The 23,324-nt window shown below is 43.8% G+C and overlaps 1 protein-coding gene across 1 annotated transcript in view; it reads left to right on the forward strand.

Moving 5' to 3' along the window:
- Positions 1-23,324, forward strand: part of col4a3 (collagen, type IV, alpha 3) — a 57,866-nt gene that overhangs the window by 27,118 nt on the left and 7,424 nt on the right. Inside the window, exons 25-43 of the mRNA XM_078247229.1 lie at positions 1,459-1,647; positions 6,274-6,442; positions 7,700-7,792; positions 7,980-8,084; positions 8,178-8,272; positions 8,911-9,061; positions 9,140-9,253; positions 9,822-9,989; positions 12,988-13,077; positions 13,173-13,307; positions 14,010-14,108; positions 14,886-14,975; positions 15,748-15,887; positions 16,899-17,025; positions 17,893-17,973; positions 18,098-18,199; positions 19,931-19,978; positions 20,073-20,258; positions 23,016-23,146. Of these exons, the coding sequence (XP_078103355.1) occupies positions 1,459-1,647; positions 6,274-6,442; positions 7,700-7,792; positions 7,980-8,084; positions 8,178-8,272; positions 8,911-9,061; positions 9,140-9,253; positions 9,822-9,989; positions 12,988-13,077; positions 13,173-13,307; positions 14,010-14,108; positions 14,886-14,975; positions 15,748-15,887; positions 16,899-17,025; positions 17,893-17,973; positions 18,098-18,199; positions 19,931-19,978; positions 20,073-20,258; positions 23,016-23,146 (2,313 nt within the window). The remainder of the gene's footprint in view (positions 1-1,458; positions 1,648-6,273; positions 6,443-7,699; positions 7,793-7,979; positions 8,085-8,177; positions 8,273-8,910; positions 9,062-9,139; positions 9,254-9,821; positions 9,990-12,987; positions 13,078-13,172; positions 13,308-14,009; positions 14,109-14,885; positions 14,976-15,747; positions 15,888-16,898; positions 17,026-17,892; positions 17,974-18,097; positions 18,200-19,930; positions 19,979-20,072; positions 20,259-23,015; positions 23,147-23,324) is intronic.

Genomic DNA, 23,324 nt, shown 5'->3' on the forward strand with positions numbered 1-23,324 from the left:
TAGCTCGCAAGCAGGTTTGCAGTAGCTCGCCAATAGGTTGACAAGCTGAGACACAAAATAACCACAATATTAAAAGTGAGGTAGCTAACTTTGTGGGCCATAGACGTGTAAAGTTGTTAATTTTTCTTGGACCCTGATGGGAATATTTTCAGTGATGTAGCTACAGTCATGTGAACAAATTAGGACACCCATGCTAAAGTTGACTAAAAATAGGAATAAAAAAATCATCTTTAGGAAATTGATCTTAATGCCTTAATTAAAAAATGAGGAAAATCCAACCTTTATGGACACCAATTGTCTTTGTGAATGAATAATGTATCGTAAATAAATAAATGTTCTTCCTTAAAATACAGGGGGCATAAGTCAGTACACCCCTATGTTAGATTCCCATAGAGGCAGGCAGACTTTTATTTTGAAAGGCCAGTTATTTCATGGATCCAGGATACTATGATCCTGATAAAGTTCCCTTGGCCCCCCCATCATCACATACCCTTCACCATACCCCCCCCCATCATCACATACCCTTCACCATACCCCCCCCATCATCACATACCCTTCACCATACCCCCCCATCATCACATACCCTTCACCATACCCCCACATCATCACATCCCCTTCACCATACCCCCCCATCATCACATACCCTTCACCATACCCCCCCATCATCACATACCCTTCACCATACCCCCCCATCATCACATACCCTTCACCATACCCCCACATCATCACATACCCTTCACCATACCCCCACATCATCACATACCCTTCACCATACCCCCCCATCATCACATACCCTTCACCATACCCCCCCCCCATCATCACATACCCTTCACCATACCCCCCACATCATCACATACCCTTCACCATACCCCCCCATCATCACATACCCTTCACCATACCCCCCCATCATCACATACCCTTCACCATACCCCCCACATCATCACATACCCTTCACCATACCCCCCACATCATCACATACCCTTCACCATACCCCCCCATCATCACATACCCTTCACCATACCTAGAGATTAACATGGTTGTATTTCAGTTAGTCTAATAGCTGGTTTGATTTGCATTGAGAGATGATTTTATGGAAAGTACCTTATTCCTCTTTTTAGTCAACTTTAGCATGGGTGTCCTAATTTTTTCACATGACTGTATAACTATCTGGGCTAAAAGAAGTCATGGACCTTGACGTGAAGTTACGATTTTTCACAAGCTTTGGCTATTGCAATTTCAGCAAACAGTAGCTTCATTCAGCTCATGTAAATAAATGTAAGCAATGTGATGCAAGTAGCTCTTGGCCACTTTTGTTATTTTAAAGTAGCCCTTAGATGAAGAAAGGTTGGAGGCCCTGATTTAAGGGATGATCCATAAACATTATGATGGATTCTGATAGAAGATTTATAACTGTGGTACCTTATTACTGTCTCTCTGTCTCTGTTGTCCTGTATTTAGGGCCCATTTGGTATCCCCGGCCTCCCGGGGGCCCCCGGACCTGTTGGTGACCCTGGGATCATGCAGAGAGTTGAGCAGAAGGGTGAGGAGGGGAAACAGGGGGAGCCAGGACCACCCGGTTTAGAGGGGAAAGACGGCTCTCCAGGATTTACAGGACCGAAAGGTGTTCTGGGACAGAAAGGAAACCCTGTGAGTAAACAGATGCATTTTACAGAGAGGCCACCTGTCCAGTCCAGGCCGGAGCGTTCCCACCAAGATCGTGGTTGATCGTTGGGTTTTAGGGCTCCTGCACACTGGCTGCGTGGCGTGAGCGTGTCAGCCGCGTGGCGTGTCCGTTTTTATTTCGGTTCCCATGTTAACAGGTTAGAGCTTGCACACTGTCTGTCTCAGGCGCCGAAAACGCGTGTGTGCTAGAAATAGGACCGACGCCTATTTTTCACGCGACACGCAAGCGTGTTGGAAGCGTTTCCAGACGAAATAGAGTCATTTTGACACGAATACATTTAATAAATTACATTTTGAAAGTCTCTAGGTTTTGACATAAATGCAGATATAAATGTAATTTAAAAAAATAATAATAAATAATTGTCGTTTTTCAAATATTGCACCTGTCAATACAGAACAAAATATTCTGTAGCCTATTTTTCCGTCAATACTGCCGACGTTGCCGACCTTTCTGGTGTGGCTTGTTAAAAGGCTTCATAATAATATTAGACAGATGAAATAATGAATCAGGAAAGGTTTAAAATGATATGGAATCTCTTCACGTTTATATTGCTTCTTTAAATACTTTTAACATCATAATGTTTGTCCTGTTTATTTGTGATATGTTACACAGAGTTATTTGTATTATTATTGTTAGAAGACAGGGTTATATGTTGTATGATGCCTTTAATGTTCATTTTCTGTACCCTAATCATCATCAAATCAACATTTCATGCCATAACTCCGTTTTGGATTTGCCTGCCTTAAGGACTGCTGATTAAATTTAGCTAATGAGCTAATTCTGGGACGGTCAATGACTGTCCATTCTCCCTGTTAAATAAACATATAAATCAAATGAATGTCTCTTGATGTTCGGTGTGAAGAGGAGAAATGATTCAGCTTAACTCTTGACTGTTGTTTAAACTTCCTTTCCCTTTAAAGTGACTGTGTTAACATTTTGACTTTCATATTAATTTCACCACCAGATGGAGCCAAAGTAAATGATTTTATGATCCATCACATGGTGACTTTGAGAGCAGAGACAAAAGAGAATAATTTCTGTCTGTAACATGTCGTTTAATAACGCAGTGGTTCCCAAACTCTCACAGTCCTGTCACATGAACTCACGTACCCCTTCATCAATTCACAGTGTATGTTACAAATGTATAACATTATTCATTATATCAAAGTGGATATTGTTAAACATTTCATGCAATTGAACTGTCAGTTTAAAGGTTGGTTTTGGTCAGCAATCAGGGGTCAGCCCTATGGTCCCACATCCCAATGGTCCCACATCCCAATGGTCCCACAGCTCAATGGTATGGTATGTTCCCACATTTCTAAGAATTATTTTTTTCACTGAAAATTAGGCCCTATGTTCCCACAGCCCCAATGTTCCCATATTTCTAGGACATTTTCAAAATGAGGTCTTGTGTTCCTACATTTCCCTTCAATTTAAGACCTATCCTCCCACAACATTTTTTAGGGTTAGGGGTTAGGGGTTAGGGTTAGGTTAGAGTTAAAACATAACGCCCAGGATGGGCGCTGCAAGGGGCATGGGCACAAGGGGACCACTGGTGTGATTAAAACACTTAAAAACCTTAAAAAAAACGAGTTTGCTTATATAAAAGCTGTTTAAGAGCCAGATATTTAAAGCAGGTTAAAAGAACCACTGGACAGGACAGACAGCGGGAGAATACAACTTTAAAGAAAAGGTCATAAAATACTGTCTGAATTACTTGCCCTTGAGGTTAAAATATACACAAGTGCTAAGTTTGAAAGTGCTTAAAAAGTAAAAGTGACACACAATAAATAACCATAAATAATTTTAAATTAGGGCTGTCAAATGATTCATTTTTTAATTGCGATTAATCGCATATTTTATCACAGGATTAAAATTCTATTATTTTGCATTAACAGAACAGTTTTTAAATCCAAATTAACAATGGAAAGCCATTCTTACCAGAGGATCTTAACTGGGAATCAAATGAATGCAAAGACAGTGACTTTATGAACTTGATTTTAAGATTTGTAATTATTTATTCACTGTAAACAAAAGAAAAATGTGTGAATCTGTCATTATTGCACAATTCCTCCAAGTACCTAACTAAAAAACTAAAAATCCCCGTCCTTACCAGAGTCAATATAGTGTTTAGTAACTCCTAAATAATGTTGATTCCTCACTGACGTCCAGTGATCACCGGTTAATGTGACAGCGTTTGCAGCACCTTGCAGCAGTTCCAGTATGGCTGCTTTTCCTACAGGCTATATATGAAAACTACTGTCCCTTTCAACGGCAACGAGACCCGTCAGACAGCCCAGTCTCATGGCAGTTCGTGAAAAACAACACAGGACTTTCACCCGGGCGAGTGGGGATCGCGTCCCGCGTGTGGTGTTTTGTTTCCCGTAGTCTTCCTTCCACACGTGTGAGGCGTCCTTTCCCTGTAGTGTTTTTCCTAAACCCAACCTCTGCCGCCCCGTTATTGTGGCGCGTCCCCTGTGGCTGTCTCCTGGCGTGTGAGGCGTCCTTTCTCCGTAGTCGCGTCCCCAGCGGTTGCCTTACGGCCGCCTCCCAGCCACCTCCCAGCGTATGAGGCGTCCTTTTCGGCCGCCTCCCGTAGCTGGTAGCTCAAGCTTGACGTGCTTCGGTGATATTTTAATTCGGCTTTACACAACGTGCATATGGCTTTGACTTGTCTACGAGCCGTCTGGGAGTTTTGGAAAATAAAAAGCTCCATTCAGGATTTCATTGCTGCTGTGTTTCTCCATCATGCCTGCAGCCTGCAGCAGCAGGATGTGTTAGGAGGAAGTGGCAGCTTGATGATAAGTAACGGTGCTGCAAAGGGTTAAAATAGTAGCTGTTAGGCACGACGCAAAGCCAAGTGAAGTGTAAAATACATTCATAAATGCCGGCATGTGATTAATACGATTAAAAAAAATGAATCGCATCACGTCGGCCCTTAATCGCATCACGATTAACACATTAACGCTGACAGCCCTATTTAAAATACATCATAGAATAAAACCACACTGTTAGTCCTGCATAAAACCAATGGCATGTGTATTATCATGTTAAAATCTTGAGGCAAGTAATTTAATGTGTAATAAATAATACATATAATATATAATATATAATAATAATAATAAATATTAAGAACAGAGAAAAAGCACAATAAAATTATTATTAAAATATAGACAAGGCAGAACAAAATTTATAAAGGACAACCAAGGCATCTTTAAAATATTTATTAAGAAAATCCGTAAAAACATATTAGGTGGGACCCCCTCTGCAGGTGGAAATTAACCCCCGAAAAGGAAAGAATAATAAAATCTAAAAAGCATGCCATGTTAGGGATAGGGGGATAAAAAGTTTATACAAATTTATGAAAAAGGAAATGTGGGAAAATAGGCCCTAATTTTGAAAAAAATCTTAGAAATGTAGGAACATAGGGCTGTGGGAACATAGGACTGTGGGAACATAGGGCTGTGGGAACATAGGGCTGTGGGAACATAGGGCTGTGGGACCATAGGGCTGTGGGAACATAGGGCTGTGGGAACATAGGGCTGTGGGACCATAGGGCTGTGGGACCATAAGGCTGTGGGAACATAGGGCTGTGGGAACATAGGGCTGTGGGACCATTGGGCTGTGGGACCATAGGGCTGTGGGACCATTGGGCTGTGGGACCATAGGGCTGTGGGACCATAGGGCTGTGGGAACATAGGGCTGTGGGAACATAGGGCTGTGGGAACATTGGGCTGTGGGAACATAGGGCTGTGGGAACATAGGGCTGTGGGACCATAGGGCTGTGGGACCATAGGGCTGTGGGACCATAGGGCTGTGGGACCATAGGGCTGTGGGAACATAGGGCTGTGGGAACATAGGGCTGTGGGACCATTGGGCTGTGGGACCATAGGGCTGTGGGACCATAGGGCTGTGGGAACATAGGGCTGTGGGAACATAGGGCTGTGGGAACATAGGCACGCTAGGCATAGTTATACCACTACAAGTCTTCTAGGCTGTCACTACTTGGAGTGAAGCTGAATGTTTCACCCATTTTTCTATTACCATTATTATAAACCATTACTTTTAGCGAACTATTTCAACAGTTAGCTAACTACTTTAACCGTTAACAAACTATTTCAACCATTAGCTATTTAACCATTTCTCCTTTACTTTTAGCTAACCATTCAAACTGTTCAGTCATTACTTTCAGCTAGTTATTTCAACCATTTGTTTATTACTTTTAGCTAAACCTCTGTGCTCGCTTGCTAACTAGTTTTAAGATAAAGATTAAGACGTACTTCATGTTTATTTTATTTGACAGGGATACTGCATATAAATAGACATTTCTGTAAACATGCCAGATTTAGCCAAAAGGCTAGTTTCCATCTGCAGTCCCTGACCAGATGTTACAATATGCTCCCTGAAAAGAATTAAAGATTAATAAAATCAACATATAAAAAAGTCAGTAGTCCAAGGCAAGAAGTACATGAAGCTCTTGCATTAGTTGCACTGCTCTACAATCTTTCCCCGTACTCCCTGGCACCAGCAGAGCAATCACTGCGATATGTTGACGATGGTTTATTGTTTCTCTCTGATCCTGCTCTCAGGGGCCTCTGGGGCCTAAAGGTGACAGGGGCCGTCCTGGGGAGACTGGTCTCAGAGGACTAGTTGGACAGATAGGACCTCCAGGACCACCTGGAATTGGACTTCCAGGACCTTCGGGATCTAAAGGCAATGTGGGAGTACTGGGAAAGCGAGGAAATCCTGGAAAACCAGGTGAGAGGGACCTGGGTTAATCAAGCGTCTCAAGAAGTCACACCCAATCTCAGAAACCCATCGGCTATCGAACTAACAATGATTTAGCGTCAGGGGGGCAAAGCCCAAACTTCTTCACCGCATTCTCATGAACGGGTTCGTATGATATCGTTCAAAAAGTTATGCACATTAAAACACATGATATCATACAAAAGGTAGGAGACCAACGGCTGAGCGGCAGTTGCTAGATGTTGAAGCTGCTACAGAGCTTCCTGCCGCCGGCTACAGACCTCTGTCACAGCTCAGTCGTATCAGCGGCAGTTATAAGATGTGTTTGCCAGCTACAGAGCTCTGTGACGCCAGCTACGGTGCTCTGCATGGTGCACTGTCAGGTCAGCGGTAGTTGGTGGTTCAGTTACCCGAGAATAGGTGACTATCAGCCGCGTACAGAGCACCGCGAGCTGCTGCTTGTTCCGGTGGAGATTACGGTTAAGTTTAGGCAATAATAAGTGAGCGTTAAGTTAAGGCACCGAAACGACTAGTTTAGTTTAGGAAAAAGATTGTGGTTTGGATTAAAACAATCCCAAGGAACATGCATTTCCTGAGGGAAAGTGGAAGCAAACTCTGCTCCCTGGCTTGACAGTCCTGTGCTTTAAAGGGGAACTATGCAGCTTATTTACCTTAACTGAACAGCTTTGGAGTCATTGGAATGGTTATATGACTTTTTTTCGGGTCTAATGGTGGTCGTCTCGCTCCCCCCTAGCGCTTGTGGGCGGAAAAACCACCCTTGCAACTTTCGGCCAGCGAGCCGCCGTCAGGAAGTATGGCGTGATATCAGGTCGCGCGATGTAACTAATTGCTTCACGGCACTGCACACATATGCCCATTCAGGAACTGGCTAACAAGGTAGTGATGGAGTTTTTCACACTATCGTCATGGCTGAGCCGGCAAAAAAGAAGCAGAAAGCTAGGAAAGCATTGTTGGAGGAACAGAGGAAGAGGAAACGGCAGACTGACCGAGAGAGGAGTCAGACACGAGTAAACATAGGAACTGCCAAATATCTATTCTGAACCTGTAGGGGGAGCTCTATAGAGAAACCTGTAGGGGGGGCTCTATAGAGAAACCTGTAGGGGGGCTCTATGGAGAAACCTGCCAGGAAAAAGCGAAGAAATGGCCAAAACTGCATTGCGCCCCTTAGTAGGTTAGGTAGTCCTTCATTAACTTTCAGACCCAGAAGACACACTAACAACCACTCTGTCTGTCTGTTTGTTCACTCAGGTGAAAAAGGTTCTCCAGGTGAAATCAAAACCTCTCCAGGAGATCCGGGACAGAAAGGAGAGAAAGGTTTACCCGGAAACCCCGGACCTGAAGGTGAGACAGGTCCATCTACTATAGCGCTGTGTCATCCTTATTTTTGACGTTTATTTTATTATTTAAAAAGAAACCTGATCATTTGTGAAATGATGAAATTTGGGTGAAAACCCAAACTGCAAAATCTGTAGGGGAAAAAACATGTTTACCTCCTGACTCACCTGTTGTCTGTGCTGGTCTATCTCAGGTGGGGTAGGACTTCCAGGTGGTCCAGGATTTGTTGGTCCGAGGGGAGAAAGAGGGGATAAAGGATTCTCAGTCCAGGGGCCTCCAGGCTTCCCAGGGGTCAAAGGTCAGGTTTATGGACAGTGTTGAACAAAACCGTCCACTGAGGGTTTAAAGAAGATGATGAATGACAGTAACACATTGTTTTTGTCTGGCTCAGGAATCAAGGGCCCTCCAGGAGCTCCAGGTTTACCAAGTTTTGGTATCAAGGGACGGGCCGGCCCGTCAGGCCCCCCAGGGATGCCAGGCCCCAAGGTAACGTGGACTCGTACTGACAGGAAGTCCTCAACAGAAAGTAAAGGGTTGAAAAGAACACAGAGAAATGAGGATCTCATACGTCTGGATTCACGTGTTGATCAAATCAAGCATGCACTGAAAACACCTTGGAAAAGGTTCTCGCGATTAAGAGAAAGAATAATTTGTCTTCTGTTCAAAATGTACTTTAAAAGGGAAATTTGTTTTAAGATTTTAAGGCTCAAGTGGTGTTTAGTGGTAACTCAGTCCACATATCTCTTTAGTCTTGTGGCAGACTGATCTCATGAAGCGGCATATGTATGGCACACCAATTCGTATGCCATTTTTGGCATGTTATCAAGACGCATACTCGCTTTTTAGCGTGTTTATCAATGCCATTTGGCCTCCATTGACTTACATTACCTTGCGATTGCGTGTGAAAGGGCAAAAATCCGTGTAAGGAGGTTGGTCAGGTTGGTGGATGGATCAAACACAGGACTTTCACCCAGGAGACTGGGGATCGTGTCCCGCGTGTCACGTTTCCTTCGTGTCCCACGTATCACGTGTTCATATAACATGAATGTGGCGCACAACAACATCACACTACTTGTTTTGCTGCTGGATGTAAACAAAAGTCATGTTGGTCTCTGTGGTCACAGGGGGACAGCGGTATTGGTTTCCCAGGCCAGCAGGGTCAGTCAGGCCCCCAGGGAGAAGATGGCTCTGTGGGGCCCCAAGGAAATCTCGGACCCCAAGGAACAGATGGAGCTCCAGGACGTCCAGGAGAAGACGGACCTCCAGGACCCAAAGGTACCTCACATAAGATCCGGTGAACCTGATGATTGAAAACACCCAAAGAGAACATTAATGAACTGAAGTGTCTCTCAGGTTGGAGTGGTCTGGATGGGTTACTGGGTGCTGTTGGTTTTGTTGGACCATGTTTATCTGGACCTCCTGGACGTGAAGGAGAGCCTGGACCAATGGGCTTCATCGGATTTCCAGGTAAAATCTCTCCAAGCTGGTGGGAGCAGAGTTTGTGTCCCTATACAGAATATTTTTCATTACTGTCATTTTACCCAAAAACAGAAACAAATATTCCCAAAAGATTGGAGTTTTGAAAAAAAAATGTAAGTGATGAATCAGTGCCTTAAAGGATAACTTTAACTTTTTTAAACCTATTTCCCCATGTTTTTGTCTCTAAGGATCTAACTCTTTAACAAAAAGGTCTATCTCTGTAGGGATCCTTTCATAATGTTGTCAGACACTTAGAATATTAATCTGAGTCTGTCAGCAGCAACAACAGACCTTTTAGTGGACGCTAACTGATGCTGAACATTTGTCCTGTAGGGTTACATCGCAGCCTGGTTCACGGCTTCATGTTACAGCGTTCTCACTCAATACTGGACCAATTTCAAAGATTTTTGTTTACATTAGTCATTTAGACACCAATGCATGGGAAATATAGCCCAGTTTTAAAAATACCAAAATTACCCTTTAATTTTCTGAGCAGAGAGTTTGCAGGATTAGTAAAAAAAAAAAACACAATGAGAAAACTCACCAACTCTTGCAGGGATACGGGGCCGAAAGGGTTTGCAGGGTGACCCTGGAAGGCAGGGCGTAGGAGACCCAGGGCCTCAGGGGCCTTATGGGGCCCCAGGATTTGATGGAGCATCAGGACCAGTAGGAGAAGTTGGACTGAAGGGCCTGAGAGGGAAGAACGGGGAAACAGGAAGCACAGGTAAGGAGGCTCCTCCTTTTGTCCTAATCTTGTTGGTTGGAATTTTGATTTTTTAACAAACAGGACACAGAGAGTAAGGGTGAACGGAATTCTGTCTGGTCAGCTTTGCTCTTCCACAGGCTCACCACAGGGGTTCGTACTTTCACCCCTCCTGTTCACCCTATATACAAACGTGTCAGAGCAATTATGTAAATAGGCCCATCATTAAATATGCGGACGACTCCGTCATAGTGAGCCAGCTCCACTTTGTCCAGTGGTGTGAGGAGTCACACCTTCCATTGAACATATCCAAAACAAAGGATATGTACATTGATTTTAGTAAAACTCCAGGATATGAAGCCATAACTATAAATGGTCAACTAGTGGATCAAGTAGAATCCTATAGATATCTAGGGACAATTATTGACTCTAAATTAAATTTCCAGGAGAATTGTGAAGCTGTCTATACTGCTTTAGAAAACTGTACCATGTTCATATAGACAAGACCATGATGACATTATTTTATCATGCCTTTATCAAATCCATCATATCTTTCGCCTTAGTGTCATGGTTTGGGTGTGTTTCAGTTAAGCACAAGAATCGCCTAAATCAAATTGTAAGATGGTCAAGTAAGCTGACTGGTGAGTCGCAGCTGCCCCCCCACATCCTTGTATGCTAAACAACTACAGCGGATTGTTATGGCCATTTGAGAGGATAGCCTACACCCTTTGAATAGGGAATTCCAGTATATCCCCTCTGGACGGAGGCTAATAGTCCCTGGTTGTAGAACTACAAGATTTAAAAACAGTTTTTTCCCAGCGGCAATTACTCTGTTAAACAAAGTGTAGAGTTACTGCACATAATGCACAAGCACCTTGGTCATGCACAAGCTGTAGAATTTCTGCATATACAGTTGTGTTCAAAATAATAGCAGTCCAACATCACAAACCTCATAAATCAAATTTTTTGGTAGAAGTGATATTTCTACATGGCAAATAATTTACTAGTAAGTGTTGTAGAGTCCTAGAAAACCAACAGACCCAACAGTCATGACATGATGCTGCTCATTCTGGGTAATTGAATCTGTAATTGAAAGGGGCATGTTCAAAATAATTACTGAGGTGATTGATTCTGTGAAGAAACAGGTGTCCATTATGGCCCATATTTAAGGAAGGAAGGAAGGAAGGAAAGTGTTGCAAGTGTTGTGCATGCTGGTTATAGTGCATTTCACACTGAAATACTACCCAGCAAAATGGGTCGTTCCAGACATTGCTCTGAGGAACAGCAGACTTTGATTAAAAAGTTGATTGGTGAGGGGAAAACATATAAAGAAGTGCAGAAAATGATAGGCTGCTCAGCCAAAATGATTTCAAATGCCTTGAAATGGCATCCAAAGCCTAAACGACGTGGGAAAAAACAGTCAAATACCATTCGAATGGATCGAAGAATAGCCAAAATGGCAAAGGCTCAACCAATGATCAGCCTCAGGAAAATCAAAGAAGACTTAAAGTTACCTGTGAGTACTGTTAGGATCAGAAGAAGGCTATGTGAAGCTAAGCTATCAGCTAGAAGCCCCCGCAAAGTCCCATTGCTGAAAAAAAGACATGTACTGAATAGGTTGAAATTTGCCAAAGGACACATGGACTGGCCAAAGGAGAAATAGGGCAATATTCTGTGGACTGATGAGAGCAAAATTGTTCTTTTTGGGTCTAGGGGCCGCAGACAGTTTGTCCGACGACCCCCATGCACTGAATTCAAGCCACAGTACACTGTGAAGACCGTAAAGCATGGTGATGCAAACATCATGTTATGGGATGTTTCTCATACTGTGGTGTTGGGCCTATTTATCGCATACCAGGGATCATGGATCAGTTTCAATACATCAAAATACTTGAAGAGGAAATGCCTTTGAAATGGGTCTTTCAACAAGACAATGACCCAAAACACACCAGTAAGAGAGCAAAGTCTTGGTTCCAGATGAACAAGATTGATGTTATGGAGTGGCCAGCCCAATCCCCAGACCTCAAACCTATAGAAAACCTGTGGGGGGACATCACAAATGTTTGTGGAATGTAGTTCAATCGTCCTGGGCTGGAATACCTGTTCACAGGTGCCAGAAGTTGGTCGACTCCATGCAACACAGATGTGGAGCAGTTCTCAGAAATAATGGTTATGCAACTAAATATTAGTGCAGTGATTCATAGTAAAGCAAACCCTTGATGCATTTTTCAGTTTATACAGTAAATGTTTGAGTTTGTAAAGAAAAATGCAAATACTGCTATTCTTTTGAACAGCCTAATATTCCTTTTTCTTCACTTTCTGTAAAGGTAGAACACAAACCTGATCTCTTCTGGTCATGTTCTGATTTGGAGTTGAATGTGCAGTGTTCCCAATGCATTGATATTATGGAGTCAAAAGCTATTCTATGGATTTTGAGCATTATTCACTTCTTTTAAACACACTGCTATTATTCTGAACACAACTGTAACTGCACAAGTCAATGTGGTCATGGACTGTTTTTTATCCATGTTCTACTGTCTGTTTTATATGTTTTGATGTTTTGTGTGTTGCATGTTATGTGGTGGTCTACAAAGTTTTAAGGATGTCCTGCCTCTTAGACTGTAAACCTAGTTTACCTATGGGTACCAATAAAGTAACCTGAACTGAATCCTCCAGGTCTATATAAACCTGAAACACACTTTGAACCACTTTAGTTTAGGCAGAAACATCTCAACCACTATTGGATGGAGTGTGATGAAATGTGGTTCACCATTCAAAATTACATTACATAACTTTGTGTTTACTGATAATATGCAAACGTTAGCATGCTAGTGTGCTAAACGGAGATGACGAACATGGTAAACCTGCTAAACATTTGCATGTTAGCATGTAGCTCAAGTTCTGCCCCATAAAGCTGCTAGCACGGCTGTAGACTTGTTAAAATCAAAACAACTTGCGAATACAAATCAATGCAGTATCCTCACAAGTATAGTAAAATCCACATATATGTGTGTGTTAGGTATTAGAGGAGATCTGGGTCCTCCAGGAGCCCTTGGGAGTCCAGGGGATGACGGGAAACCAGGAGAGACTGGACCACCAGGACCCAAAGGTTTCATATGTCAAAAACAATCAATCAATTAGTCAATCAACCAGTGTTTTTTTTTTTTTTTTACTGTAACTGTCTGTGACTTATCTGTTTGTCAGGTGAGATGGGTGTGGATGGGATCAGTAGATCTCAAGGGCCTCCTGGGCCTCAGGGGAACCGAGGAGAAACTGGACCAAAAGGATTCCAGACCCATGTGGTGATGTATGGAGATCCTGGAGACCCTGGAAACCCTGGTACTCTACTCTAGTTCTACTTCAGTTCTATATCACTAAATCACTCTGTATCACTAAAACTAGTGAAAAACTGGGTCAGGTATCATTGTTAAGTTATCAGTCGTTGTGAGCCTTCAATCCCAAACAGATGTTGTCCTCTGTGTTCCTCAGGGTTCTATTCTGGGTCCCATTTTATTGCCCATTTATACTTCTTAACCTTGACTTTGTCCATTACTAGAGCAAGTAGCTAGTTGGCTTAGCTTAGCATCAAGACTGAGAACAGGGGGGAAACAGCTAGCCTGGCTCTATCCAAAGGAAATGAAATACACTTATTAACCATAAACTGTTAAACTTTTTCTTTGGATTTCTTTATTTGAAAGGGACAACGCACATTAATCAACATATAAACAGAGACCAATGTGTAAATGTGCCAGATTTAGTCATGCAGGGACATTTTCATATGCAGACCCTAGCAGGTTGATAAAAAAATCAAAAAAAATTAGATGAACTACAAAAATACGACACACTTTGGTTTGTGGACTGCAGTTGTGAAACCTCAAGTTTGGCAGGATGTTTATGGTTTCAATGAAGCTGCGCAAGCATAAAAATGTTGTAGTTGTAAAGGTATGTCAGGGGGCTGCTGCTACAAGTCATTTGAGAATATACTCGAGGTGTGTTCTAGCTGTGTGTGACTTGTCTTTCTGCTTCCTATCTCACCCTCAGGGCCCCCAGGTCTCACTGGTAGTAAAGGAGAGACAGGCTTCCTGGGGCCACAGGGCCTCGACGGCAGCATCGGTAGACCTGGAAATTTCGGCCCGCAAGGTGACCACAACTTACTGAAAATACTGTTGGTTTGTTGGTTTGGTAAAACCTTTTTAAGCAGGTCTACATAAAATCTGTGGGCAAAGTATTCCACCGAATTTTCTGCAAAGTAATCGAGAAAAACAAACAAGCCCTTCCCCAAGCAGAAAAACAGTCCGCTAAATTTGGCAGATTTTGAGTCTGGATCACTGCTGAAAACTGTCTGAAAAAAACATCTGGAGATTTAGTTTGGGTCTGCTTAAAGGCACACTATGCAAGATTTGTACCTTAATATAACAGCTTCAAAGTAATTTCGATGGTAAATGAACTCGTAGTAGGTCGAATCATCCCGATAGCAAAGCAGGGGGGGACACCGCTGGTAAAACCAGCAATGTAGGTTTGAGAGGTGGCACCCTGCGAGAATCACGACTTGCCTTTACGGCACGACGTCACATACATCAACAACATATGAGAAGCAGCCTCTATGGAAAACACTAGCATGCATTTCAGACGTGAATCACGGCAGAGTTGACGAAGAAAACAAGGAAAGTGCGGCGGAAGAGTCAAGGAAGTGTCGCTGTTTGACAAAAATGGAAATTGCATAGTATGCCTTTAATAGCTAACGGCACTGTAGTATCTGCTCTTCCTGAGCTCCACTGGAAACCTAAAAGTGGCACTTACATGACAGTTTAAGTAAAAGTCAAAATCCTGGGTGATGACTTCTTACTTGCGTCATGTTTTCATGATTTTGCATGACAATCAAATCATAATTTGACAATTGATGAATGTGTCTTTCAGGACCTTCTGGAGACCTGGGCAGAGACGGGGAGAATGGTCCTCCTGGTCCTTGTGGACCCAACGGGAACCAAGGAGAGATGGGAAGGCCAGGTAATATTCCGCCAACACAAACTGTGTCACTGCAAACATTTAAAAAAGGCAAATATAAGAGGAGTTTACTATCTTCACAAATATGATCTGTATCTGCAGTAGAATGCGGATCGGGCCGCATTTTTCTGTCCGAGCCAGGCCCGCGTCCGACAGAGCAGTAACCGAACCCGGCCAGAGCCCGACAGGCATTAAGATATTTACGTCCGAGCCAGACCCGAGCCCGACACGGTTAAAATCTCGTTTTTTTTCTCATACTAATGACACACATACGTTTCTTTGTGTGGAAAGCCCGCTTTGTAGGAAGCCATTCAGAAATGTCAACAGACGAGCGCATCAGCGCACACGGGGCAACAAGCGCACGTTAACACAGGCACGCACCTACATAATACGCTTTTTAAAATTTAAAATGTTCAATGCCTTATCGCACTCATGTGACCGAGCCCGACCCGGACCCAAACATCATTTCTAAATATCCGTCCGGGCCCGGCTCGGTTCGGGTATCCATCCTCTAGTCTGCAGGGATTGATTGGGTTGTTGATCAGCACCAGTGAGTGACTGATCCACCTGCTTGAGTCTTACCTTTTGAAAGTCAATTAACTGGATTTTACATTGATAAAACATTACATTTAAATGTCTGGAAATGTGGAAATGTGGATATGTCTAAAACACAAGCATTATCTCTTTGGGACAGTGCGTAGACCTTGAGACAACCTTTGCTCTCTGGGATAATATGTGTCTTGCTTTTCTGAGATCTCCTTGTGTTTCTGTCTAGGTTTTAAAGGTGAGAAAGGTGGTGCAGGGCCTTGTGGGGAACATGGATCAGAAGGAGATCCAGGACCAGGAGGACTTAAAGGTGCTAAAGGGGAACAAAGCCCACCTGGACCAGGATCTAAAGGATTTCCAGGAGAGAAGGTATTACACACAAACAGAGTCACACAAGCTTGACTAACCCTAACGTTTTTTACATTTTCTCACTTTCAACCCGTAAATACTGACGCTCGGTCAGTGGTTCTCAGGGTCAAAAACCAACACAAAAATCACCCTTTGGTGTCTGTATGGAAGGCACCGGGGGCTGTAAGTTGACGTAGTATTAAAGCAACACTAAAGAACTTTTCCGCTTTGGTCCCCCTACAGGTTGGAAGCGGAATTGTCCATTACCGCTGTCGTAATGTCTCATTATGTCTCATTCGAAGTACAGATCCGCTACCCGATCTGGCTAACTTGCATCGTGCGGTTATAGCCGGTAGAGGGCCGCAAAGTGAATGCAGAAGTGCCGTTCACCCTGTTACGAGTTGATGAACCACTGAAATGATTTGGAAACATTATTATATCCCTTGTGTTGACTTCGGGTCAAATTGACCCGTTTTCAATTTTTGTTTTATATCAGAAAATATGGGACGTAGAAATAAGCGCTGAAAATGTGTAGAAGAAAAATTTAACAATTTAAAACGTCAACAGGCGTCAAAAACGTCTAAAAAAATTGTGTGTTTTTTCAAAGTTGACGGGAAGACAACACAAGGGTTAAGGTACATTATTTTGGTACAAGTTTGCCAGATCGGGTAGCAGATCTGTAGTTCGAATGAGATATAAGAATAACTGGACAAGTAATGGACAATTCCGGTTCCAACCTGTAGGGGGACCGAAGAGGAAAAGTTCTCTAGTGTTGCTTTAAGAGCGATCATGGTAGCGAGTAGTACGAAAGACAGTGTCACTGAAACGTACCCACAATCTTTTCCCACACCTAACCGTCCCATTCTTGTGCCACATGTCAGTTAGACGTACGTCCCGACCCAGAGCGTCAAAAAGTGACGTCAAGAGTCCCCACCAATCGTGTCTAAATATGATGCCAAAGGGTTAAAGGAGACAAATTTCAATGGAAACAACAATAAAGTATCTTCTCCTCCTCCTCGGTTCTTTTCTCAGGGGAATCTGGGATTTTCAGGATCTCCAGGTATGAAGGGGAATCCAGGGGACAGAGGAAACTTTGGTCCTCCAGGAAACTGTGGCCCCTGTGGCCCCAAAGGAAATTCTGGACCCACGGGATGCAGAGGTTTGATTCATTTATACATCATATACTGTATGAGAAACGGTGTCAGTTATCATTGTGTAGTTTTCAGTCGTTGTGAGCCTTCACTCCTAAACAGATGTTGTACTTGGTGTTCCTCACTGTTTGGCTTTTTCTGCATATGAAACTACAGAGCTTAACTCTCGGTTGGCCAGGTGAGGTAAAAGTGGAATGGCCTACCTCTCATCCTTGGCTCGGCGTTGCTTCATTCCATCTTTCCGACCATCTCTCTCTGTGTTTTTTCGGCACTCGTTACTCGGTGCTCCGTTGACAGTTCATTTCTAGACATTTAAGACACAGACAACAAAACATTGACAACTTGAATGTTCATCACTAAATTCAGAAGCACATCTTTCTCTTCCAAACTCCGACTCTCCTCTCAGTCTCCTTAACTTTCGCATTGTAAGCTGTGTGATGCAGGTAGGCCACACCCACCTCAAACCGGCAGCCTACCTGTTTCAATTGTTACCCTCTGGTAGGCGTTATAGGTCTATACAATCCAGCACCACCACATTTAAAAATAGCTTCTTCCCAAATGCAGTAGTTTCCCTAAACAAATGTAGTTAGACAAACGAGTCACTCAGTCACCTCCTGCACTTCGATACTTGCACTTATTTGACCATTGCTCTTTTACTGTTTTTATTCAGTTTTATATGTCCTGTAAGGATTATTTATTGTATTTATTGTATGCACCCAGTGGAGTAGCGCTCCTAATTTCGCTGTTTTGTAAAATACAATGACAATAAACGCATTCAATTCAATTCAATTCAATAGGAAAGATTGTGCCGTGACACTCTGTTAACCTGTCTGTCTCTTTGTCTGTTTCTCTGCCTGCCCGTCTGTCTCTCTCAGGTCCTCCTGGGCCTCCTGGTGACAAGGGTTGTGATGGTTCTCCGGGGGAAAGTGGCCCTGCAGGACCCAATGGCCTCACAGGTACAGAAAGCAGAGTTACAGTAGTTAAAACGCCATCACTAAAGACTTACAGCTCTACTGTCTGTCTGTTAACATGAAGTTGATATCTGCCCTCTCAGTGGGTTCATTACGTCTTTATTTTCAGGTAACAAGGGGGCTCCTGGAGATCCTGGTCAATCTGGTCCCAGAGGAACCCAAGGGCAGGACGGGATACCTGGACCTCCAGGAGAGAAAGGAGCCATGGGAGGTAGGAGACCAGACTGGATGATCAGCCACCATCTTTATTCTGAGTGGATATAGAACGTGTTTCATGCCTCTTGCGGTCAGCGCGGCCGGGGTGGTGTGGATATTAGGGCGACAGTGCGCCGAGGGTCGGCGAAGGGTCTGAGCCATGCACCTTCAAGATTTTGTAACAACGCAGACTCAGGGCCCTATTTTAAAGCGTAACTCTCGCCAAAATGCAACCTAGGGTCTTTTTGTGAATGTACCCGAGTCAAACTTTTGTTTAAAAGCATATTTAGGACGAAATCGCCACTTTTAAGAAGTACCGTATTTTCATTTTTCGGTCAAATGTGGTGTAACGATCTGAGGTCACGGCGTGAAGCGCCTGGTGCAGGTGCGTTTAGGGCGTGTCCAAATCCACTTTTGCTAGTTTGACGGCGGAAAAAAGGGTCCGTGCGCCGGGCGCATGGTTCAAAAGGGTTGTACTTAGTGTCTTCATTAATCAGAGGTGTGTTTTGGGCGTAACATGCAATCAACCATTCAGAGATCATCTCCCATTCCCTTTAAAAGCCAGGCGCGTTTGGACCTTGGAGCATTGCTGTTATGATGGAGGATTTGCACCGTAATATTTTTATTTGTAATCTTCTGCATGTGTGTGTGCTGCTGTGCGTCCCTGTGTGTGTAACAAGCATAGTGTGCACGCGTTGTGCACGAGCCTAGGAGCATTTTACTAATGCTCTGTTAAAATAACAATGAAATGCTGCGTTATTGACTTTAGACCAGGTTTTTGTTGGTCAATGGTGCCATCACTTCCCACTGCCTCAAGATAGCAATACGCCCAGAATGCACCTGAACACACCTCCCTGTAAGACCAGCACGCCCAGAATGCACCTGAACACACCTCCCTGTAAGACCAGCACGCCCAGAATGCACCTGAACACACCTCCCTGTAAGACCAGCACGCCCATGGGCCACAGATGGGTGCAGGTGCATTTGTTATTTAAACAACGTCGACACTGGACGGGAAATTGACAACTGTGTCGGTCTGAAACTAGCAAAGACACTTGTTTTGGGCTTTGCGCTGCGGCGGATACAAGGTAGGGCCCTCAGTCTCACAGACCTCATTGTGATGATTAGCTGCTGAAGTCAAGAAAAACGTTCTTGGATCTGCTCTGACTGCTAACGACCCACTCAACTGTGGATTCAATACGATTTAGGATTTCAAGTTGAGGATACGATTTTCTCAGGATTGGACAGGATGAGCTGCAGACAAATGACTGTAACTATAAACTGTGCAAAAGTGACACTGAAACTGTATTGTATCTCAAATAACAAACATTAGATGTTTAAAACAAATCAACATCAAAATAACTAAACAGAAACAAATTTCTTCAAATAAACAAACTAAGAAGACGTAGTGATGTTTGAAGTCAAACAAGTGAAATCTAAAGTATATTACGCCTTAGGATGTTTAGAAATTGCATTGTGATTCATTTTTTATATCAACCGGTTGTAATCTTTACACATTTATATCCATTTTTAACACATTCACGATGCATTGTTACATCCCTACTGACCGTTCCTCTAACCACAAACCAGACGGTTCGCGGTGATCATGCTGGCTGTCCGTAAGAAGCATCAACTCCTGTTTAAATTTTCAGTTTGGTTTTATTCAGACAATTTAGGTTTCATATTCAGCTCATAACCCATTCTGGTGATGGTCTGGATCTCTGATTGGTTGGTTTTCTTTCGCCAGCTCCTGGAATCGGACCCCGGGGCACAGATGGGAAGACAGGTCCACCTGGTGAGTCCTCAACTGTGATTATGAGTTAAGTTGCCAGTCAGGGTTGAAAGACGAGGAAATAAAACCCACTCTGTACCTCCTCTGGTGTCCACAGGATGTGCTGGGGAGAAGGGTCCTCCTGGTGCCTGTGGTCCATCTGGTCCTCCTGGTCCTGCAGGAAACCCAGGGTATCATGGTGCTCCTGGCCCCCCTGGTCCTCCTGGTTGGCCAGGCACGGAGGGAGCCTGCAGTCAAGGAGCCAAAGGAGAAATTGGAGTCGCCGGACAACGAGGACCCAAAGGTAACGAGACACGTTGAGTTTGTAGACGAAAACAATTAAATGTCTGACAAAACATCAACACATTGGGAGCTGCTCTGGAGCATCTGATCTTGATGTTCAAATGTTTATTCCCCTGAATACTCTGGGCTCTTGAGGAGTTCTTACCCATGAAGACTGTTAGATGACGTCATCCAACAGACATTCCTGTTTGTAAAGGTTCTCAGTCATCCAGGTCATAGTATAGCCTGGCTCTGCCCTCTTATGTACTTCCACTACATTTTTATTTTCTTCCAGTACTACTCTGGGTTTGCGGTATATTCTTGGGTTTTCTCCGATCAAATTTTAACAGGTCCAATCAGCGAACAGAGGGAGTGGCTGAGAACGATGACGTTGAGGTTCGGTAACCTTCGGCGAGTTCCGTAATGGCGGTGGAGAAAGATGCGGTCCGTTGTGGCAACGCTGCCGAATATCCAGAAGTTAAAGCTAGAGCAAGAACAATCTTTGCTGAGTTTTGTTGGTGGCCATGATGTTGTGGCGCCAGAGTACCCGCCTTCAAGGAAGTTAACACTTGTCAATGGAGAGTGGCCAGACTCTCTGCACAAATGAAATGGACCAGAGTCAGGTAGGACCAGGCTAATGTACCAGAGTCTGGTAGGACCAGGCTAATGTACCAGAGTCTGGTAGGACCAGGCTAATGTACCAGAGTCAGGTAGGACCAGGCTAATGTACCAGAGTCAGGTAGGACCAGGCTAATGTACCAGAGTCAGGTAGGACCAGGCTAATGTACCAGAGTCTGGTAGGACTAGGCTAATGTACCAGAGTCTGGTAGGACCAGGCTAATGTACCAGAGTCTGGTAGGACCAGGCTAATGTACCAGAGTCAGGTAGGACTAGGCTAATGTACCAGAGTCTGGTAGGACCAGGCTAATGTACCAGAGTCTGGTAGGACTAGGCTAATGTACCAGAGTCTGGTAGGACCAGGCTAATGTACCAGAGTCAGGTAGGACCAGGCTAATGTACCAGAGTCTGGTAGGACCAGGCTAATGTACCAGAGTCAGGTAGGACCAGGCTAATGTACCAGAGTCTGGTAGGACCAGGCAAATGGACCAGAGTCTGGTAGGACCAGGCTAATGTACCAGAGTCTGGTAGGACCAGGCAAATGGACCAGAGTCTGGTAGGACCAGGCTAATGTACCAGAGTCTGGTAGGACCAGGCTAATGTACCAGAGTCTGGTAGGACCAGGCTAATGTACCAGAGTCTGGTAGGACCAGGCTAATGTACCAGAGTCAGGTAGGAACAGGCTAATGTACCAGAGTCTGGTAGGACCAGGCAAATGGACCAGAGTCTGGTAGGACCAGGCTAATGTACCAGAGTCTGGTAGGACCAAGCTAGTCATAGTATCCAAGGAAGGGTTAATCCACTGGATTTGGTTAAAGGTTCTTGAAGACGTTCCATCACTCATCCAAGAGACTTCTTCATTTCTGATTAAACGGTAGGGGAACCCAGCTTTTTAACTGCTGTGGGCTAATTATCAAGATGATTGATTCCCCTTTGTTCCTTAGTGCTCCTGGCTATTGTAAACGAAAGATGGTCAATCAGACTTGGACACTCCAACTTCCCAACGACCGTTGTGGAAGTGTGGCGTTTTCACATGAGGCCAAATGTGAGCGTTTGTTTCTCTCCCCAGGAAACTGAACAAACACTCACATTTGGGCTCATTCCAACGACTGTCTTTACAACAGCCAGGAACACTGAGGAACGAAGCCGTATCCATCATCTATGGCTACAAATAGCTGGGTTTCCCTACCGTTTGTTCAGGACTGAAGAAGTCCCTACGGATGAGAAACAAAACATCTTCAACAACCTTAACCAAGTCCAGTTGCCATTTATTTTTTTGTTGGAACATTTGCAAAAGAAAACACCACACGCAATATTATATTGAGTTAACTTCCATGTCAGCTGTGCTATTAAGAAGGCACATCAGAGGCTTTATTTCCTGAGGTGTCTCAAGAAATATGGTATGTCCCTTAACATTCTACAGAACGTTTACTGCTGTAATTGTACAATTGAGAGTTTGGCAGGGCTACTTCACATGACCTTAATGTTCTGACAATAGGTGGTCAAAACTGCATCTAAAATCATCGGGGTTCCACTTGAACCGCTCCAACACATTTACTGGAAACGCAGCACTAAGAAGGCATGAGGTATTATGCAGGATTTTAGTCATCCTGCACACAATCTCTTCTCCCACCTTCCATCAGGGAGACGTTTGCAGAGCATCCCTATGTGCACATCACGTTTCAGGGATAGTTTTTACCCCCAGGTAATAAGGCTACTGAATGATAGTACAACAGGAAGGAGGGCTGTGGTCTGAGCTTAGTTACTATGTTTACTGTGCTTGGATTTTTTTTAAAATGTTATTTATAATTGTTACTTATTGACTGGTGCTGAGAGAGTGCCAAGGCACATTGGATTTCATCACTGTGGTACTCTGTACTGATATGCATATGACAATAAACTTGAACTGAACTGAACTGTTCACACAATACAGTAATATGAGAAAACACTTACATTGTTTCCTCTTAGTTCTGGCCTGTGCCAAGCCAAGCCAGGATGGTTTGGATTACGTTTGTCTTTGACGTACCACAAAAACGTTTCTAATCAAAGTCCGTGTAGGGAGGACGAGGAGGTGGACGGATGGGTCAAACAAACACAGGAGACCGCCGTTTGTGTCATGTGTGAAACCAAGCGTGAAATCTAACTGTGTCTCTCTCTGCAGGTCCACAGGGCTTTCGGGGTCCTCCTGGTCCTCCAGGTCCTGGTTTTAAAGGAGATAAGGGATCTAAAGGAGCTACAGGTTGCCAAGGGGCATCTGGTTCCCGTGGTGACCCTGGCCCTCGAGGCAAGCCGGTCAGTACAGCCCATAGTTAAAATCTACTACAGAAATGCAATTGAATCTGGACATAGTCTAAGATCTAGTCAATAAAAGAAGTCATCTTTGACTGGAAGATTGGAAGTATCAAGTAACATTTTTAGCAAATAAAAAAAACAGGATCAAATGTGTGTGTGTGTTTGCTTAAATCCTTAG

This window comes from Sander vitreus, chromosome 3 (genome assembly GCF_031162955.1).
Source record: "Sander vitreus isolate 19-12246 chromosome 3, sanVit1, whole genome shotgun sequence".
NCBI classification, from domain to species: domain Eukaryota; kingdom Metazoa; phylum Chordata; class Actinopteri; order Perciformes; family Percidae; genus Sander; species Sander vitreus.